The sequence below is a fragment of the Oncorhynchus gorbuscha genome, linkage group LG03 (assembly GCF_021184085.1).
Source record: "Oncorhynchus gorbuscha isolate QuinsamMale2020 ecotype Even-year linkage group LG03, OgorEven_v1.0, whole genome shotgun sequence".
Taxonomy (NCBI): Eukaryota; Metazoa; Chordata; class Actinopteri; order Salmoniformes; family Salmonidae; genus Oncorhynchus; species Oncorhynchus gorbuscha.
This window is the reverse complement of record NC_060175.1, coordinates 63,416,196-63,435,069: the sequence shown is the minus strand read 5'-3', so window position 1 is coordinate 63,435,069 and position 18,874 is coordinate 63,416,196. Positions and strand designations below refer to the sequence as shown.

Here is an 18,874-nt window from a genome sequence, read left to right as displayed (position 1 = left end):
TGGCAGAACACTGACATTCCTGTCTTGCATGAAATCACACACAGAGAATGAGCTGTATGGCTGGTGGCATTGTCATACTGAAGGATCATGTCAGGGTGAGCCTGCAGGAAGGATACCACATGAGGGAGGAGGATATCTTCCCTGTAACGCAAAGCGTTGAGATTGCCTGCAATGACAACAAGCTCAGTCCGATGATGCTGTGACACACCGCCCCAGACCATAACGGACCCTCCACCTCCAAATCGACCCCGCTCCAGTGTACAGGCCTCGGTGTAACGCTCATTCCTTCGACGATAAACGCAAATTCGACCATCACCCATGGTGAGACAAAACCGTGACTCGTCAGTAAAGAGCACTTTTTGCCAGTCCTGTCTGGTAAAGCGACGATGGGTTTGTGCCCATAGTCGACATTGTTGCCAGTGATGTCTGGTGAGGACCTGCCTTTACAACAGGCATACAAGCCCTCAGTCCAGCCTCTCTCAGCCTATTGCGGACAACTGAGCACTGATGGAGGGATTGTGCGTTCCTGGTGTAACTCGGGCAGTTGTTGTTGCCATCCTGTACCTGTCCCGCAGGTGTGATGTTCGGATGTACCAACCAGGTGCAGGTGTTACACGTGGTCTGTCACTGTGAGGACAATCAGCTGTCCGTCCTGTCTCCCTGTAGCGCTGTCTTAGGCTTCTCACAATACGAACATTGCAATTTATTGCCCTGGCCACATCTGCAGTCTTCATGCCTCCTTGCAGCATGCCTAAGGCACATTCACACAGATGAGCAGGGACCCTGGGCATCTTTCTTTTGGTGTTTTTCAGAGTCAGTAGAAAGGCCTTTTTTAGTGTTTTCATAACTGTGACCTTAATTGCCTACCTTCTGTAAGCTGTTAGTGTCTTAACGAAGTTCCACAGGTGCATATTCATTAAGTGTTTATGGTTCACTGAACAAGCATGGGAAAGTGTTTAAACCCTTTAGAATGAAGATCTGTGAAGTTATTTGGATTTTTACAATTTATCTTTGAAAGGCAGGGTCCTGAAAAAGCGACGTTTCTTTTTTGTTGTTGAGTTTAGCTGTCTTCAATCAAGTTTATACACCCTGCCATACACCTCAATAAATTGAAAGAAGTAGGCTAGTATAGGGTTTTGAACAACTGCCATAGCCTACATGCCTATTTGGTGTATCTTTTCGGGCCTGTATTATTTCAAGCAAATGGGCTGGGTCAACACGTCTCAGCCTCCTATGTTGTCACGTAGCAGGAGGTCCAGTCGTTACTAGGGGCGTGGAATCAATGTGTAAAAAGGGGGCCTCGCAGTTGCATACATTGTGCGATGCGAAAGGTTGGCGAGCTATTAACGTTGTCAATTTAATGCTGAGAATATTCACCTGGACATTCAATCAACATTACGTTGAAGACTCATCGCCTCTGAAAGGCGTATGAGACACTCGCTCCGGTAACCTGCAGAAAGCTCCCACCAAATCGGATGAGACCGCCTGCATAGCCGCTAGTCATTAGGCGGCAACAGGGCTATATAAGACGTAGGCGAGGGATGCAAGGTTGGTGATATTCCGTTTTCTCGTTTATGACTTATTAGCTACAGCTCAGACCCATGGAGCGAAAATAAGCACATATGTAGACCGATAGATAAAAACAAACTGCACTCATCGTAGTTTCAGTCGGACGGAGCTAGCGTCATCAGTCGGCTAGTAGGCGTTAGCCAGCTTCCAGTCATTTCTAGATGGGATTACGCTTTTGTCAAATATATTTTTCTTTCATTTTAGATAAACCTTGCCTAACTTTAATCTAATTATCCTAACCTACTGCGTTGTGCGTAAATTATCCTGCTACGATAATGTAACGTTACAAGTCAACTTTGACAAGCTGGATCCTAGACAAACCCCAGCTTCTTCGCCTGCTCGAAATGTACATAAAGCAGCTACAGACAAGCTACCACGAATCTTTTCGGATTATTGGAGTGGGAGCTAGTTATAAGCTTTTTTTTACGGGTAGCTGGATAAAGTTGTCACTTCATTAACTCCCTCGCTGACGCGAATCCAGACATTACATTGATGTGCACCTGCTAAATCACAACTATAGCTAAATTCTGGCGTTTACGTTCATTAGCTAAACAGCTCGCAAACTGGCTACACCTATTCAGCTAGTTTCTTTTAATGTTAACCATTTTTTTTACATTTCTCAACTTTTGAAGCTTATGACAGGAAGCAGAGACCAAGCTGGTTTAGCTAGTTAACGTTATATACCATGTGTGTTGCGAAATGCAAGGCCATGTCAATGCTTTCATCCACGTCTTTTAAAATATTTTAACTCTTTGCTTTCGTCTAGATTGGATGTGCAGACTGACATCGTTCCTGTGATACCCCCATGCTGGAGAATTGCGTAACCGAGCGGGTGCTGCAGGTCTTCCGTCCCCACTCTGCCTTAGTGTCCGGAACAACCATATGGCTGTCATCATCTAGAAACGTCAGTGACTCAAAAGTGAAATTGCCATGGAATCGGGTACCGAGCACGATGGATTTAAATATCCATCTGTTCCCAATTCACAATGTGATCTCAACATAAATATTTATGAGACCATCAGCGACAGAAACGTCAATAATATGGGCACTTCGACAGTCGTGCGAGGTGGGAGCGACCCAAGTTCGTATCCTCCATCGAATTATCAGCTGATCGTACGTCAAAGATTCATCAGGAGAAGTTTGTGGTTCTCGGACTCGGATGAACAGGCTTTTGAGGTGCCAGAATGTGACAACAGCAGTAAAATCGTCAACATAAACCTGCGCACGATAGTTGACAGAACACAGGGGGCTTGGTCGGGGCCACAGGAGGGCTCCAGCACCGAGAGTCAAGGGGGGCAGAAAGACAGCGCCACAGAGAGTGCCAGTGCTGATGAGAAGGAGAAAGCTGGGGATGCATTGAACGTTGCATCCACCGACAGCAGTAAAAATGCTATCAGAACTGCCAGCGACGAGAACGAGGAAGAGGCCGAAATGAAAGCTGTTTCCACATCCCCTGGGGGACGGTTTCTCAAGTTTGATATTGAGCTCGGGAGAGGGTCCTTCAAGACTGTCTATAAAGGTCTGGATACCGACACTTGGGTGGAAGTTGCCTGGTGTGAACTTCAGGTAAGATGCAGCACCTTTTTTGATCAGAAAGTATTCAGCAGTTTGTTGTGGATAAGAAGGCTTATTTGACTTGCTCAACCTTTTTTATGGTGATGTAAAGTTTAATTTAAACAACTGTAAAATGGGGAAACAATTATGGATTTTCCTATCAAGACAAGTCTGATATTTTCCCTAAAGGCCTATTATGAATTATTAATGACTATCATCAAATATGAATAGGAATATTAAGTATCAACATGCCTCGAGGCTTTGTCAGCTGACCTTTTCCAAATCCCAGCTATCTCTTGGTATGTGTGATGCATGATGGCGCTCACAGGAAGTCCTCTCTCTTATGCAGTCAGCAAGCGTTCACACTTCATGACAGCATAACGGTGATGTCTATTGGGAGCTGTCAATCAGCTAGACTACTATAGGGAATCCACTAAGTTATACATGGGTTTCCATGCTAATTTAAATGGTTTAGAGGCCTATAGCATTGACACGCTACTAATAATACAATGCATTTGGAGAGTATTCAACCCCCCCCCATAAAATAAGAAATATCACATTTGCGTACAGTACCAGTCGAAAGTTTGGACACCTACTCATTCCAGGGTTTTTCTTAATTTATTTACTATTTTCTACACTGTAGAATAATAGTGAGGACATTGACCCTATGCAATAACACAAATGGAATCATGTAGTAACCAAAAAAGTGTTAAACAAATCAAAATATATTTGAGATTCTTCAAAGTTGCCACTCTTTGCCTTGCTGACAGCTTTGTTGATGTACCTTTGGCAGCGATTACAGCCTCGTGTCTTCTCCTGGGTATGACTCTACAATCTTGGCACACCTGTATTTTAGGAGTTCCTCCAATTGTTCTCTGCAGATGCTCTCAAGCTCTGTCAGGTTGGATGGGGAGTGTCACTGCACAGCTATTTTCAGGCCTCTCCAGAGATGTTCAAATCCGGGCTCTGGCAGGGCCACTCAAGGACAACAGGACTTGTCCCGAAGCCACTTCTGTGTCTTGGCTGTGTGCTTAGGGTCATTGTCCTGTTGGAAGATCCTGAGAGCTCTGGAGCAGGTTTTCATCAGGGATCTCTGTGCTTTTCTCCGTTCATCTTTCCCTCGATCCTGGTCTCCCAGTCCCTGCTGCTGAAAAATATCTCCACAACATGATGCTGCCACCACCATGCTTTGCCGTAGAGATGCTGCCAGATTTCCTCAGGCCAAAGAGTTCATTATTGGTTTCATCAGACCAGAGAATCTTATTTCTCATGGTCTGAGTCCTTTAGGGGCCTTTTGGCAAACTCCAAGTGGAGTGTTGTGCCTTTTACTGAGGAGTGGCTTCCGTCTGGCCACAACCATAAAGCCCTGATTGGTGGAGTGATGCAGAGAGGGTTGTCCTGGAAAGTTCTCCCATCTTCAGAGGAACTCTGTCAGATTCTTGGTCACCTCCCTGACCCTTCTCCCTCAATTGCTCAATTTGGCTGGGCGGCCAGCTCTAGAAAGAGTCTTGGTGGATCCAAACTTCTTCCATTTAAGAATGATGGAGGTCACTGTGTTCTTGGGGACCTTCAATGCTGCAGAAATGTTTTGGTACCCTTCCCCAGATCTGTGCCTCGGCACAGTCCTGTCTCGGATCTCTATGGACAATTCCTTCGACCTCATGGCTTGGTTTTTGCTTTGACGTGCACTTATAAAGACACAGGTCTTTATATAGACAGGTGTGTGTGCCTTTCCAAATCATGTCCAATCAATTGAATTTACCACAGGTGGACTCCAAGTTGTAGAAGCATCAAGGATGACCAATGGAAACAGGATACACTTAAGCTCAATTTCATGTCTCTTATCAAAGGGTCTGAATACTTAAGTAAATAAGCTATTTCTGTATTTTTAATACATTTGCAAAAATCTCAACTTGTTTTCGCTTTGTCTTTATGGGGTATTGTGTGTAGATTGAGGAGAACCAATTTATTTAATCAATTTTAGAATAAGGATGTAATTTAACAAAATGTGGAAAAGGTTAAGGGGTCTGAATACTTTCTGAATGCACTGTAGGTCAGCAATTTTGAGTTACCAAACTCTTAATCCTGTTTTGTTTCCATAAGAACCTACCTGTTGTAAGTGTTAACAGCCACTGGAAAAATCAACATTTTTGACCACATATTGGGTATTAAGTAATTATTTCCAACCTCCAAAGTCTGCAGCGCAGGATTATCATTCCCTCTCTCTCCCTGGAAGTTTAGGCTTAAATGAACGACAGCCAATAAGCATGACTGGGCTCCTCATGGACCTAGTGTCATTAGTGCAGACACAAACAAAATAATCCATATGATAATACATAGGTAATCAAGCACACAGGCACATTATGTGATGACTATGTCATATACCATTAACAAATACTAATTCCCTGACCTTTTCAAAATATTGGGCTATAGCAGTCAAACAGTATAGTTTAGGGCAGGGTGTCTGTTTTGACCCAGCGGTAAGCCGGTGGGTCGTGAGAAGTAAACGCCCCCACTGTGCAACAGTAGGGCTGCTGACAGGAAGCAGCTGATGCGGTGTGGTGGCCCTGTGGCCTCGCTAAAGCTCTGTCAGCTGAGGGTGCTGCGGCTGCCTGTTAGGTCACTGTGTGTGAGAGCGCGAGAGGATGAAATGATGTTGCTTGCATACCTCACAAGTGGTAAGTAGCCTAGCGGTTAGAGCGTTGGGCCAGTAAGCGATAGGTCACTGGTTGGAATACCTGAGCCAACAAGGTTAAAAATCTCTTTGCCCTTGCACTTAACCCTCATTTGCTCATGGGTTGCTATACTACAATTGCAGGCTGACCCTATAAAACACATTTGACTGGACCTATCTGTGACCATAACTTTTCATGAAAAGTAAAATGTTATCTTGGCAGTGAGTCATGAGCGGAGGTGTATGTGCATGTCTCTCTCCTATTCAGAGAGGGTATGTTCAACTGATGTCATGATGACATGCTTGGAGCAGAGAGACCGATTCATCTTTTCACAGTGATGAGGATGTCAAGTACATGATAATGGAATAGAGGAAATCCAATCTCTCTTCCAGCAAGTATGACCCATAATTGGACACAGGATGAGGAGAGGATGTGGAATTGAATCATTCATTCTATTGCCTACTTCCCCCATAGACATGTACAAACACTCCCTCTATAGTGGACAGTGTTATTGAAGCAAACAAATCAATCACCATTAAAAAGGTCATTTTCTGATGACCATTTTCGCCCCCCCATTGCTCTCTATTGAAGGCCTATTGGACTGTAGATTTAACAGCATAAAAAAAAGACTGAATGTATGCACTCACTACTGTAAGTTGCTCTGGATATGAGTGTCTGCTAAATGACTAAAATGTAAAACAGATTGTTCCTCACAATTGGCATGGTTAACAAATGCTACATTGATCAATGATTTTCACCAAAGTGCTGATTCTGCCTGGTTCTTCTCTAGCCCCATCGGTTGAGTCACATATTGGTGCTTTTAGTAATTGATTAGAAATGGTCAAATGTTTACTGTTATTGACCAACCCGATTAGTGGTCTACAAGTAAGTGGTCAGGTGTAACTCCCTGTGGTTTTGGTAACTGTTCAGGTAGTCGAGTGGACTGGCTCCTTATATTCAACTGTGAATTTGACAAAATAGCAGCCTGTCTGTTCGTGCTTCCATCACCGTACTTTGAACGTTGTTGTTCCTCTGGCTAACACTGGCTTTGTGCATCGTTTATTATGATTCTGCCATCATGGACATTTCTGGAATTCATATGAATAGGCTAACTAGTATTTAGTCTAAATTACACCATAGTGCCTGGAAATACGATGACATTACTAAAGTAGTAAAATATTTAGTAGGAAACCACTGCCAGCATTATCATGTGGTCAAATTTACTTTAGACAGATGGCAATGTTGTCATTAGCTAGCAAAGTTTGTGAAAAATAGCTAGCAATTGCTAACGTTAGCTAGTTAAAATCCAGTGGCCTCCCCTCAATCTTAGCTAGCTAACGTTATACTGCATCTAAAGTCAATCTGGCAACATCAAAATTATGACAAGGTTTTTCTACTAATTATTTGCTTCCTTTTGAATGTCATATTATTTCCAAGAAACTGTAAACCACTTTTGATGCGCTCATTGACGATGTATTGAGTAGAATGCTCAGTCGGGCATCATTCCAAACGAGCGTTCAAAACATTATTGTGACGAAACGTGCAACCCATGAATAGGACTTTATTTGGGGGTGTGTAACTTAATTACATCTAGAGCTGTGACGGTCATGGAATATTGGATGACGGTAATTGGCCAGTCAAATCACCACTGTCTCCGTTTTATATTAGGGCTGGGTGACATAGCAATAATTATCGAGGTAATTACTTCCCTCAATAACGATATAAAAACATTTAGATACATTTTCTATAATGTCGATGTAGAATAATTAGGTACAGCAGTCCATTTCACCTCTGTCACTTCTCCGAACGTTCCTGCTGCGTCAATGTGCACCTGGAGAGGCCCACTTAAAAACCACTTAGCACCTAGTGATGGAGTAGCCACTATTAACCACAATTTGTAATGTAGGCGAAAACAGTGGCAGTGATAGCCATGGAGAAGGAGCAGCTTCCAATGACTAAATTATTGATTAAAAAGGGTTAATGCTTCAGTTATTTGGAAGTGGTTTGGCTTTTTGAAGTCCAACAAAGAGCAGAGCAATGTTCAGTGCAAATTGTGCCGTAGACCGGTGGCTACCAAGTCTGGTAATACGACAAACCCTTTTCACCATCTGTTGTAAAATCACTCTTTGGAGCATGCAGGAAGTTTGAGTTTGCGCCACGGTATTGATTAACACCCCTCAAGCACCAGCCAATCTAGGGATGTTCGCCGGAAGCAGTCAATACTGACTGCGTTTATGCCCTACGACCAAACATCAAAAAGACAGAAATTACATCCTATTATGCATTGCATTTTTAAGCACATGCTATCAATTAGCACAGTCGAAAAGGAAGGTTTCAAGAGGCTTATCAATTTAATTGACCCCAGGTACGTGCTCCCTGGCCGCAAACATTTTTCACACCGCACTGCCTAAACTCTATTCCGAGTGTAGGGGAAAAAGTTGAGACAGATTTGACTGATTTTGCTACCACTACCGATCTGTGGTCTAGTCGTACATCAGAGCCTTATATTAGCCTCACTGTCCACTATATTGACAGTGGAATCTTCAAAATAAATGCCTTCAAACATAATACTTTCCTGACGACCACATGGATGACGCTACAGTATAGCAGAGGGGCTCATTGACGCTCTCGCCTCCTGGGGACTCAGTCAAGACAGACGGGTCTGCATTACAATGGATAGTGGTGCGAACGTGGTGAAGGCTGCTCAAATCAACAAATGGACCTGACTGCAATGTTTTGGATATTATCTGCACTTGGCCATTGGTAAGTTACCTTGTCAATTGTGTATATTGAAGTGATTGGTTAGATGAAACAATTTGCTTTTTTTAGGTAACTGATTAAGTTAAATATTACATTTGTACATAACTAAAGGGATTATTGTGATTTTAACATTTGTATTAAAATCTCCATTTCTCTTAGTGGGTAGAGACAAACGGGTGGATCAAGCAATTGGAGTGTGTAAGAAAGTGGTAGGTGCCTTTTCCTATTGGTGGAAAAATAAGAGCAACCTGGCAGTTGCTCAAAAAGAACACAACCTACCCTAGCACAAGTTGGTGAGTTGCCTACCAGGTGGTGGATCACGTCAAAAGATGGTGCAAAGAGTAATGGAGCAGGAGAAAGCCATTTCACGGGTCTTGTCCAGTGACAAGAAGACCCGGCCCTTAGCTCCCACCCATACAGATATACAGTTGAAGTCTGAAATTTACATACACCTTAGCCAAATACATTTAAATTCAGTTTCACAATTCCTGACATTTAATCTTAGTAAAAATTCCCAGTTAGGATCACAACTTTATTTTAAGAATGTGAAATGTTTATTTCAGCTTTTATTTGATTTATTTCAGCTTTTATTTCAACTTTTATTTCTTTCATCACATTCCCAATGGGTCAGAAGTTTCCTTACACTCAATTAGTATCTGGTAGCATTGCCTTTAAATTGTTCAACTTGGGTCAAACGTTTCGGGTAGCCTTCCACAGTTCTATTTTTGTGTCATCAGACCAGAGGACATTTCTCCAAAAAGTACGATCTTTGTCTCCATGTGCAGTTGCAAACCGTAGTCTGGCTTTTTTATGGCGGTTTTGGAGCAGTGGCTTCTTCCTTGCTGAGTGGCCTTTCAGGTTATGTCAATATAGGACTTGTTTTACTGTGGATATAGATACTTTTGTACCTGTTTCCTCCAGCATCTTCACAGGGTCCTTTTTGCTGGGATTGCACTTTTCGAAAGGAAAAGAATGCGTCTCCTTCCTGAGCGGTATGACGGCGTGGTCCCATGGTGTTTATACTTGTGTACTATTGTTTGTACAGATAAAGGTGGTACCATCAGGCGTTTGGAAATTGTTCCCAAGGATGAACCAGACGTGTGGAGGTCTACAATTTTTTTTTTCTTCTGAAGTCTTTGCTGATTTCTTTTCATTTTCCCATGAAGTCAAGCAAAGAAGCACTGAGTTTGAAGGTAGGCCCTGCAATACATCCACAGATACTACTCCAATTGACTCAAATGATGTCAATTAGCCTATCAGAAACCATGACACAATTTTCTGGAATTTTCCAAGCTGTTTAAAGGCACAGTCAACTTAGTGTATGTAAACTTCTTTGACCCACTGGAATTGTGATGCAGTAAATAATCTCAGCAAATAATCTCTGTAAACAATTGTTCGAAAAATTACTTGCGTCATGCACAAGGTAGATGTCCTGACCGACTTGCCAAAACTATAGTTCGTTAACAAGAAATTTTGTGGAGTGGTTGAACACAAACCAGTTTTAATGACTCCAACCTAAGTGTATGTAAACTTCCGACTTCAACTGTAGATGTTCTTGAGTCCATCAACCTGGCATTGACCCCACTCCTAGAATTCACAGATGCTCTGTCTGGTGAGTCTTATGTCAGTGTGTCTTACTTGAAGCCAGTACTACACCTGTTCAATACAGAGGTCATGAAACTTAATGATGGTGAAACAGAGCTCACCCAAACCATCAAAATGATAGTCACTGACTATCTGAATGAGAAATATGATGACCTAGCCACAGATTACCTCCTGGACATAGCCTCGCTGGTCGACCCTCGGTTTAAAACATTACTTCAAAGAGGAGAATATGGGCCACATAAAAGCAAGAGCTGTCTCAGAGATGGTCAACGAGGGACATGAAAACCCAAGCACAGCACAGGGAGACGTTGCTGCTGATTCACCACAACTGCCAGCCAAAAAGAGAGTCACTGGGCAGTTTTTTTCAAAAAGTCAAAAGACCACCACAGGTCTTACTGAACTTGAGCTGGTAGAAAAGGAACTCAGCTGCTATCTTCAGTCTCCTGATGCTGACAGCAAAACTAATCCATTGGACTGGTGGAAGATCTACTCAAAAAAACTTTCCCAAAGTCCGCTACCTGTGCATTCCTGCGACCTGCTCCCCCTCAGAATGTGTTTTTAGCACAGGTGACAACAGTGACCTGCCATAGGGCGGCTTTAAAGTCAGAGACCGTAGACAGACTTGTCTTTCTTGCTTTTAACTTGTAAGATGACAACTACCCCAACTTCGACTGTGATGTGCCATTAGGCTAACAGTTATAATGCATATCGATTTGCACTTAATTTTTTTTTTTTAATTAATTTCTTGTTCATAGGGTTTATAGCTTTAAAAAAAAAGTAGAGTTAATGTGACTTGTGAGTTCTTAAGCTTCTGACAATCAGTAGGAAACATAAAAGCCTTTGGTTTGTTCAGGCATTCTTGAGTCTGAAGCAGAGATGCACCTTTTTAAACATCATTTGATTAATATTGTGATGATTATCATTATCAACAAAAAAACATGTATTTTTCTCAGCCAGAAAAGAAACGTAACTTTTTCAGGACTTTGTCTTTCAAAGATAATTTGTAAAAATCCAAATAACTTCACAGATCTTCATTGTAAATGGTTTAAACACTGTTTCCCTTGCTTGTTCAATGACCCATAAACAATTAATGAACATGCACCTGTGGAATGGTCGTTAAGACACTAACAGCTTACAGACGATAGGAAATTAAGATCGTTATGAAAACTTTAGACACAAAAGTGGCCTTTCTACCGACTCTGAAAAACACCAAAAGAAAGATGCCCAGGGTCCCTGCTCATCTGTGTGAATGTGCCTTAGGCATGTTGCAAGGAGGCATCAGGACTGCAGATGTGGCCACAGCAATAAATTGCAATGTTCGTACTGTGAGACCCCTAAGACACCGCTACAGGGAGACAGGACGGACAGTTGATCGTCCTCGCAGTAGCAGACTACGTAACAGCACCTGCACAGAATCAGTACATCTGAACATCACACCTGCGGGACAGATACAGGATGGCAACAACTGCCCGAGTTACAACAGGAACGCACAATCCCTCCATCAGTGCTCAGACTGTCCTCGAGAGGCTGGACTGAGGGCTTGTAGGCCTGTTGTCAGGCAGGTCCTCTCCAGACATCACCGGCAACAACGTCGCCTATGGGCACAAACCCACCGTCGCTTTACCAGACAGGATTGGCAAAGAGTGCTCTTCACTGACGAGTCGCAGTTTTGTCTCCCCGGGGGTGATGGTCGGATTTGCGTTTATCGCCGAAGGAATGAGCGTTACACTGAGGCCTGTACTCTGGAGCGGGATCGATTTGGAGGTGGAGCGTCCGTCATGGTCTGGGGCGGTGTGTCTCGGCATGATCGGACTGAGCTTGTTGTCATTGCAGGCAGTCTCAACGCTGTGCGTTACAGGGAAGACATCCTCCTCCCTCATGTGGTACCCTTCCTGCAGGCTCATCCTGACATGACCTTTCAGCATGACAATGCCACCAGCCATACTACTTGTTCTGTGCAGCATTTCCTGCAAGACAGAAATTTCAGTGTTCTGCCATGACCAGCGAAGAGCCTGATCTCAATCTCAGCACATCTGGGACCTGTTGGATCGGAGGGTGAGGGCTAGGTCCACTCCCCCCAGAAATGTCCAGGAACTTGCAGGTGCCTTGGTGGAAGAGTGGGGTAACATCTCACAGCAAGAACTGGCAAATCTGGTGCAGTCCATGAGGAGATGCAATGCAGTACTTAATGCAGCTGGTGGCCACACCAGATACTGACTTTTAATATCACCCCCCCCCCCCCCTCTCTCCCTTTTCAGGGACGCATTATTCCGTTAGTCACATGTCTGTGGAACTTGTTCAGTTTGTCTCAGTTGTTGAATGTTGTGTTCATACAAACATGTTAAGTTGTTGAAAATAAACGCAGTTGACCCTGAGAGGATGTTTTCTTTTTGTGTGTGTGCATACAGTTGAAGTCGGAATGTTCTTCTTTGTGATCCGAACACCTCAAACTTAAATTTGTTTGTCCATAACACTTTTTTCCAACCTTCCTTTGTCTAGTGTTTGTTCTTTTGCCCATCTTAATCTTTTCTTTATTTTGTCCAGTCTGAGGTATTGCTTTTTCTTTGCATCTCTGCCTAGAAGGCCAGCATCCGGGAGTCGCCTCTTCACCGTTGATATTGAGACTGGTGTTTTGCTGTACTATATAATGAAGCTGCCGGTTGAGGACTTAACCGAAAGGTTGCTAGATCAAATCCCTGAGCTGACAAGGTAAAAATCTATTGTTCTGCCCTTGAACAAGGCAGTTAAACCACTCACTGTTCCTAGGCAGTCATCGTAAAAAAAAAAGTACTTACTTAAAAAAAAAATGTACTTAATAAAAAAAAAAATGTACTTGTCATCTTGCTCAGTTGTGCACCGGGGACTCCCACTCTTTCTATTCTGGTTAGAGCCTGTTTTTGCTGTTCTGAAGAGTAGTACACAGCATTGTACGAGATCTTCAGTTTCTTGGCAATTTCTTTTCATTTCTCAGAACAAGAATAAACTGTCAAGTTTCAGAAGAAAGGTCATTATTTCTGGCCATTTTTAGCCTGTAATCGAACCCACAAATGCTGATGCTCCAGATACTCAACTAGTCTAAAAAAGGACAGTTCTTATTGCTTCTTTAATCAGGACAACTGTTTTCAGCTGTGCTAACATAATTGCAAAATAGTTTTCTAATGATCAATTAGTCTTTTAAAATGAAACTTAGATTAGCTAACACAACGTGCCATTGGAACACAGGAGTGATGGTTGCTGATAATGGGCCTCTGTATGCCTGTGTAGATATTCCATTAAATATCTGCCATTTTCCAGCTACAATAGTCATTTACTTCATTAACAATATGTACACTATATTTCTGATCAATATGATGCTATTTTGATGGACAAAAAAACGTGCTTTCAAAAACAAGGACATTTCTAAGTGACCCCAAACTTTTGAACATGTGTGTACGTACGTCTTGTGTTTTGGACACCTTCTCATTCAAGGGTTTTTCTTTATTTTTAATATTAGAAAATAGTAAAAATAAAAACCCTTGAATTAGTAGCTGTGTCAACTTTTGACACGTTTCTCTCCTCGGCTCCTGACTGCATGTGCTGCCATAGAAATGGAATAAATAGAGCAGGTGTCCCCATTCAAGTCAGTGCTGTTCTAAGGGAAAGGGGGATATCTAGTCAGTTGTACAACTGAAATGTGTCTTCCGTATTCATTCCAACCTCTGAATCAGTGGTGCGGGGGGCTACCTTAATCGACATCCACGTCTTCACCCCCCCGGGGAACAGTGTGTTAACTGTCTTGCTCAGGGGCAGAATGACAGATTTTCACCTTGTCAGCCTGGGGACTCGATCCAGCAACCTTTCAGTTCCTGGCTCAAAGCTCTAACCAAAGACGTGAATCAGGAAGTATACCCATCAATATGTACTGTGATTTGTTAATTCAATTCATCTGACATTTCAAAAAATACATTCCATTTCTTGAGCCACATCAGTTGAATGAACATTCTACATCACCATGGAAATCATTGCATCACAATACCAGGCAGCCATGGACCCAGTTGGTATTCGATAGGACGTTGCAACTCTGCCCACTTGTGGGGAAAACAACCTGTGGTGACCTAGGTTGCCACATTTGTCTCACAGCAAAAACTTTTTTTTCTTGTCTGCTTGTTTAAGTCAATTACAAAAATATATTTAAGAAGTACAACATCTCTGAAGATTACTTTTCAACATTGCCTGCTCCCTAACGTTCTCAGTACTTAGAAAAATGTTAAATTGTAGGGCTTCCCACATGCCCCTTTTTCATGACGATGCTAGCAGCCATTTGAGTGAGTGCTAGCTAGCTACCGCCTGGAACATTTAAGCTAACCATGAAAACAGACTTTTACAGCTACAAGTAGTGAGTGGTGTTAGACTGTACTATACAAGTTAAATGTCTATCCTGTGATTAAATATATGTAGCTTGGACACCGGGCCCCCACATTTCCCACGCTGAATAGTCTGAAGCAACATCTTCTCGCAGGCTCTATTTCCCTATGCTGGAGCATTGTGAACCATTTGTCAGTTTTTTTGACCTGGTTACATGTACATTGACCAACACAGCGTTTTGGCATGTTTTTTTATTTCTGTGAAAAATAATCATTTTAAATCGACAATGAAGTTGCCTCTTTTACAATAGGGGTCAGTTGGAAAGAATGTTGGATCTCAATTTGATGGCAACTGTGCCATCACCAATTACATGTGAGATTTGAACATAGATCCACTTGGCTAATGACTGTATTGCAGTACATCTGTGTGAGATTCAGCAGCATGTACAGTGGGTGTGTACATTGTGTAGCAATGCTGTGTACTAGGGATGAAAAATGCCCTGGTGGCCTAATAAAGGCTGTGATTTACGGCTCACTGTCTGAAGGTCCCATCCAAGCCTCTGACGGAATTGCAGACCACCCTGATGCCTCATTCACACCCAACCAAAGTTCAGAGCGTGCATGTTTTGCCTTCAGTCAGACACATAGGTGGTGCCGGCCTTGTGGTGTTCAGTGGACTGTGATGGTATGTAAACGTTGCTGGAGCTTTTCTTGTTTAGCAGAAAAAGACAGAGGGGGATGTGTCTGTGATTTTCCACTGTTTCCCTCCCTCTGTTGGTTACGTGGCCCTTCTGCCTGGAAGTTTAATCTGGTCCCGTGGCCTCTCTCTCCCAGACGATTTCCTTGTTTTTTTTTCTCTCAACTCTCAAGCTTATCTCTCTCGCTTGCACTCAGTCTCTGCTTACTTCTTTCTAAATTGAACAAAAAATATAAAAGCACCATGTAAAGTGTTGGTCCCATGTTTCAAGAACTGAAATAAAATATCCTAGAAATGTTCCATATTCAACAAAAGGTTATTTCTATAAAATTGTGCACATTTGTTGTGACAAAAGATATGCCACACCTGTCAGATGGATTGATTATCAAGATGCTGATTTAAATGGCACGATCACTACATAGGTGTACCTTGTGCTGGGGACAATAAAAGGCCACTGAAATACGCAGTTTTGTTACACAACACAATGCCACAGATGTCTCAAGTTTTGAGGGAGCATGCAGTTGGCATGCTGACTGCAGGAATGTCCACCAGAGCTGTTACCATGATTGAATGTTCCTTTACCATAAGCCACCTCCAATGTTTAAGAGAATTTGACAGTACATCCAACTGGTCTCAACCGCAGACCACGTGTAACCACACCAACCCAGGCCCTCCATCTGGCTTCTTCACCTGCAGGATCATCTGAGACCAGCCACCCAGACAGCTGATGAAACTGTGGGTTTGCACAACTGAAGAATTTCTGCTCAAACTGTCTTAGGGAAACATTTTAACAATTTTAAGGCACAGAATCCGTGATGAGATTCTGAAGCCCATTGTCGTACCATTCTTCTGCCGCCATCACCTCCTGTTTCAGCATAATGTACGGCACCATGTTGCAAGGATCTGTACACAGTTCCTGGAAGATGAAAATGTCCCACATACTCACCAGACATGTCACCCATTGAGCATGTTTGGGATACTCTGGATTGACTTGGGCGACCCAGCGTTTTCCAGTTTCCTAATAAAATACCAAAATATCTACCTACTTCGCAAAGCCATTGAGGAGTGGGACAACATTCCACATGCCACAATCAGCAGCCTTATCAATTCTATGCGAAGGATATGTGTTGCGCTGCATGAGGCAAATGGTGGTCACATCAATACTACTTTTCTGATCCACGCCCCTAATTTAATTTGATTTTTTTAATAAGGTATCTGACCAACCGATGCATATCTGTATTTCCAGTCAAATCCATAGATCAGGGCCTTATTTATTTATTTAAATTAATTGATTTCCTTCTATGAAGTGTAATATCTTTGAAATTGTTGTTTTATATTTTTGTTCAGTATACAGCCTCTTTCTCTCTCTACATCCCTCGTTCAATGTCTGCCTTGGCACCATACAGATGGTACAGGAAGGGTTGCTAATCTGTGTGCAGAGAGAGGGATTCCCATGGTCCCTTTTCCACTTTTTAATATATTTTTTGTTAGTCACCTAGTATGTTTGTTTACACAGAGCAAATGGAAGTTACACTTGAAATTCACTACTAATGTTTGCTAGCTAAATATCTTATAGTTAACTTCTAATTATCTTACATGTGCAAAATACATTTTCTAGCTTGCAAGATCAATCTTCTTGGTGGCCTACAGCAGAGACAATCAATCCACTCCTGGATCAAGTGTGGGTAGCCCTTTTGACATAGTTGTATAACTGGGTTGTCTGCCCTTCCAGTTAGCTTGCACTTTTTAGCATTTTGTTAGCGTCTGCTATGGGAATTCGCTAGTACTTTGTTAGCATAATTATTTTCATTTTATATATATTGAATTGTACTACACCGGCTCCGTCGCTCGTCGGAAGTGGCAGGGCTTGCAAAGTATTTCAGACTACAAAGGGAAGCACAGCCGAGAGCTGCAGAGGGACACGAGCCTACCAGACGAGCTAAATAACTTCCATGCTCGCTTCGAGGCAATTAACACTGACATGCATGAGAGCATCAGCTGTTCCGGACTACTGTGTGATCACGCTCTCCGCAACCGATGTGATTGTTGACCTGTTTAAAAAGGTCTTACTCACAAGGCAGGGCAGATTACCAGGACGTGTACTCCGAGCATGCGCTGGCCAACTGGCAAGTGTCTTCACAGACATTTTCATCCTCTCCATGTCTGAGTCTAATACCAACATGTTTCAAGCAGACCACCATAGTCCCTGTGCCCAAGAACACGAAGGTAACCTGCCTAAATGACTACCGACCCGTAGCACTCACGTCTGTAGTCATGAAACGCTTTGAAAGTCTGGCCATGGCTCATAACACCATTATCCCAGAAACCCTAGACCCACTCCGATTTGCATACCGCACCAACAGATCCACAGATGATGCAATCTCTATTGCACTCCACACTACCCTTTCACACCTGGACAAAAGGAACACCTATGTGAGGATGCTATTCATTGACTACAGCTCAGAGTTCAACACCATAGTGCCCTCAAAGCTCATCACTAATCTAAGGACCCTGGGACTAAACAGCTCCCTCTGCAACTGGGTCCTGGACTGGCTGGTCCCAGGTGGTAAGGGTAGGTAACAACACATTTGCCACTTTGATCCTCAACACGGGGGCCCCTCAGGGGTGCGTGCTCAGTCCCCTCCTGTACTCCCTGTTCACTCATGACCAGACGGCCAGGCACGACTCCAACATCATCATTAAGTTTGCCGATGACACAACAGTGGTAGGCCTGACCACGACAATGATGAGACCGCCTATAGGGAGGAGGTCAGAGACCTGACCGTGTGGTGCAAGGACAACAACCTTTCACTTAACGTGATCAAGACAAAGGAGATGATGGTGGACTATAGGAAAAGGAGGACCGAGCACACCCCCATTCTCATCACCGGGGCCGTAGTGGAGTAAGTTGAGAGCTTAAGTTACTTGGTGTCCACATCACCAACAAACTTAACATGGTCCAAGCCCCCCCATTCTACGCTGCTGCTGTTCTCTTATCTATGCATAGTTACTTTAAAACCTCTTCAGGATCGGACCCTTTTCAATTTTCGCCTAAAATGACATACCCAAATCAAACTGCCTGTAACTCGGGCTCTGAAGCAAGGAAATGCATGTTCTTGGTACCATTTGAAAGGAAACACTTTTACGTTTGTGGAAATGTGAAATTAATATAGGAGAATGTAACATAATAGATCTGGTAAAAAAATAATACAAAGGAAATGCAAGAGAAATGTCATCGTATTATTCCAGGCCAGCTGTAATTTAGATTTTGTCCACTAGATGGCAGCAGTGTATGTGCAAAGTTTTAGACTGACCCAATGAACAATTGCGTTTATCTGATTTTTTTTTTTTAATCAAGACTGCCAAAATGTGCCTAATTGGGCACAATTTCATGTTCAAAACTGTTCCCTCTCCTCAAACAATAGCATGGCATTATTTCACTGTAATAGCTACTGTAAATTGACCAGTGCGGTTAGATTAATAAGAATATAAGATTTCTGCCAATATCAGATATGTCTATGTCCTGGGAAATGTTCTTGTTCTTACTTACAACCTCATGCTAATTGCATTAGCCTACGTTAGCTCAACGTCCCGCAGGGGACCCACCGATCCTGAAGAATAACTCTACCTACATGTTACCTTGACACCGGTGCCCCCGCACATTGACTCTG

General features: G+C 42.9%; 1 protein-coding gene across 12 annotated transcripts in view; it reads left to right on the top strand.

The window, feature by feature from the left end:
* The first annotated feature begins 1,274 nt into the window (after positions 1-1,274).
* The window catches only part of LOC124031679 (serine/threonine-protein kinase WNK2-like), a 136,186-nt gene continuing 118,586 nt past the window's right edge, over positions 1,275-18,874 (top strand). For all 12 annotated transcript variants that reach the window (XR_006838155.1, XR_006838154.1, XM_046343230.1 and 9 more), the window contains exons 1-2: positions 1,275-1,548; positions 2,336-3,135. Coding sequence is in view for 10 of the 12 variants with exons in the window: in XM_046343230.1 (XP_046199186.1) it covers positions 2,500-3,135 (636 nt within the window). In the remaining 2 variants the exon portion in view is untranslated. The remainder of the gene's footprint in view (positions 1,549-2,335; positions 3,136-18,874) is intronic.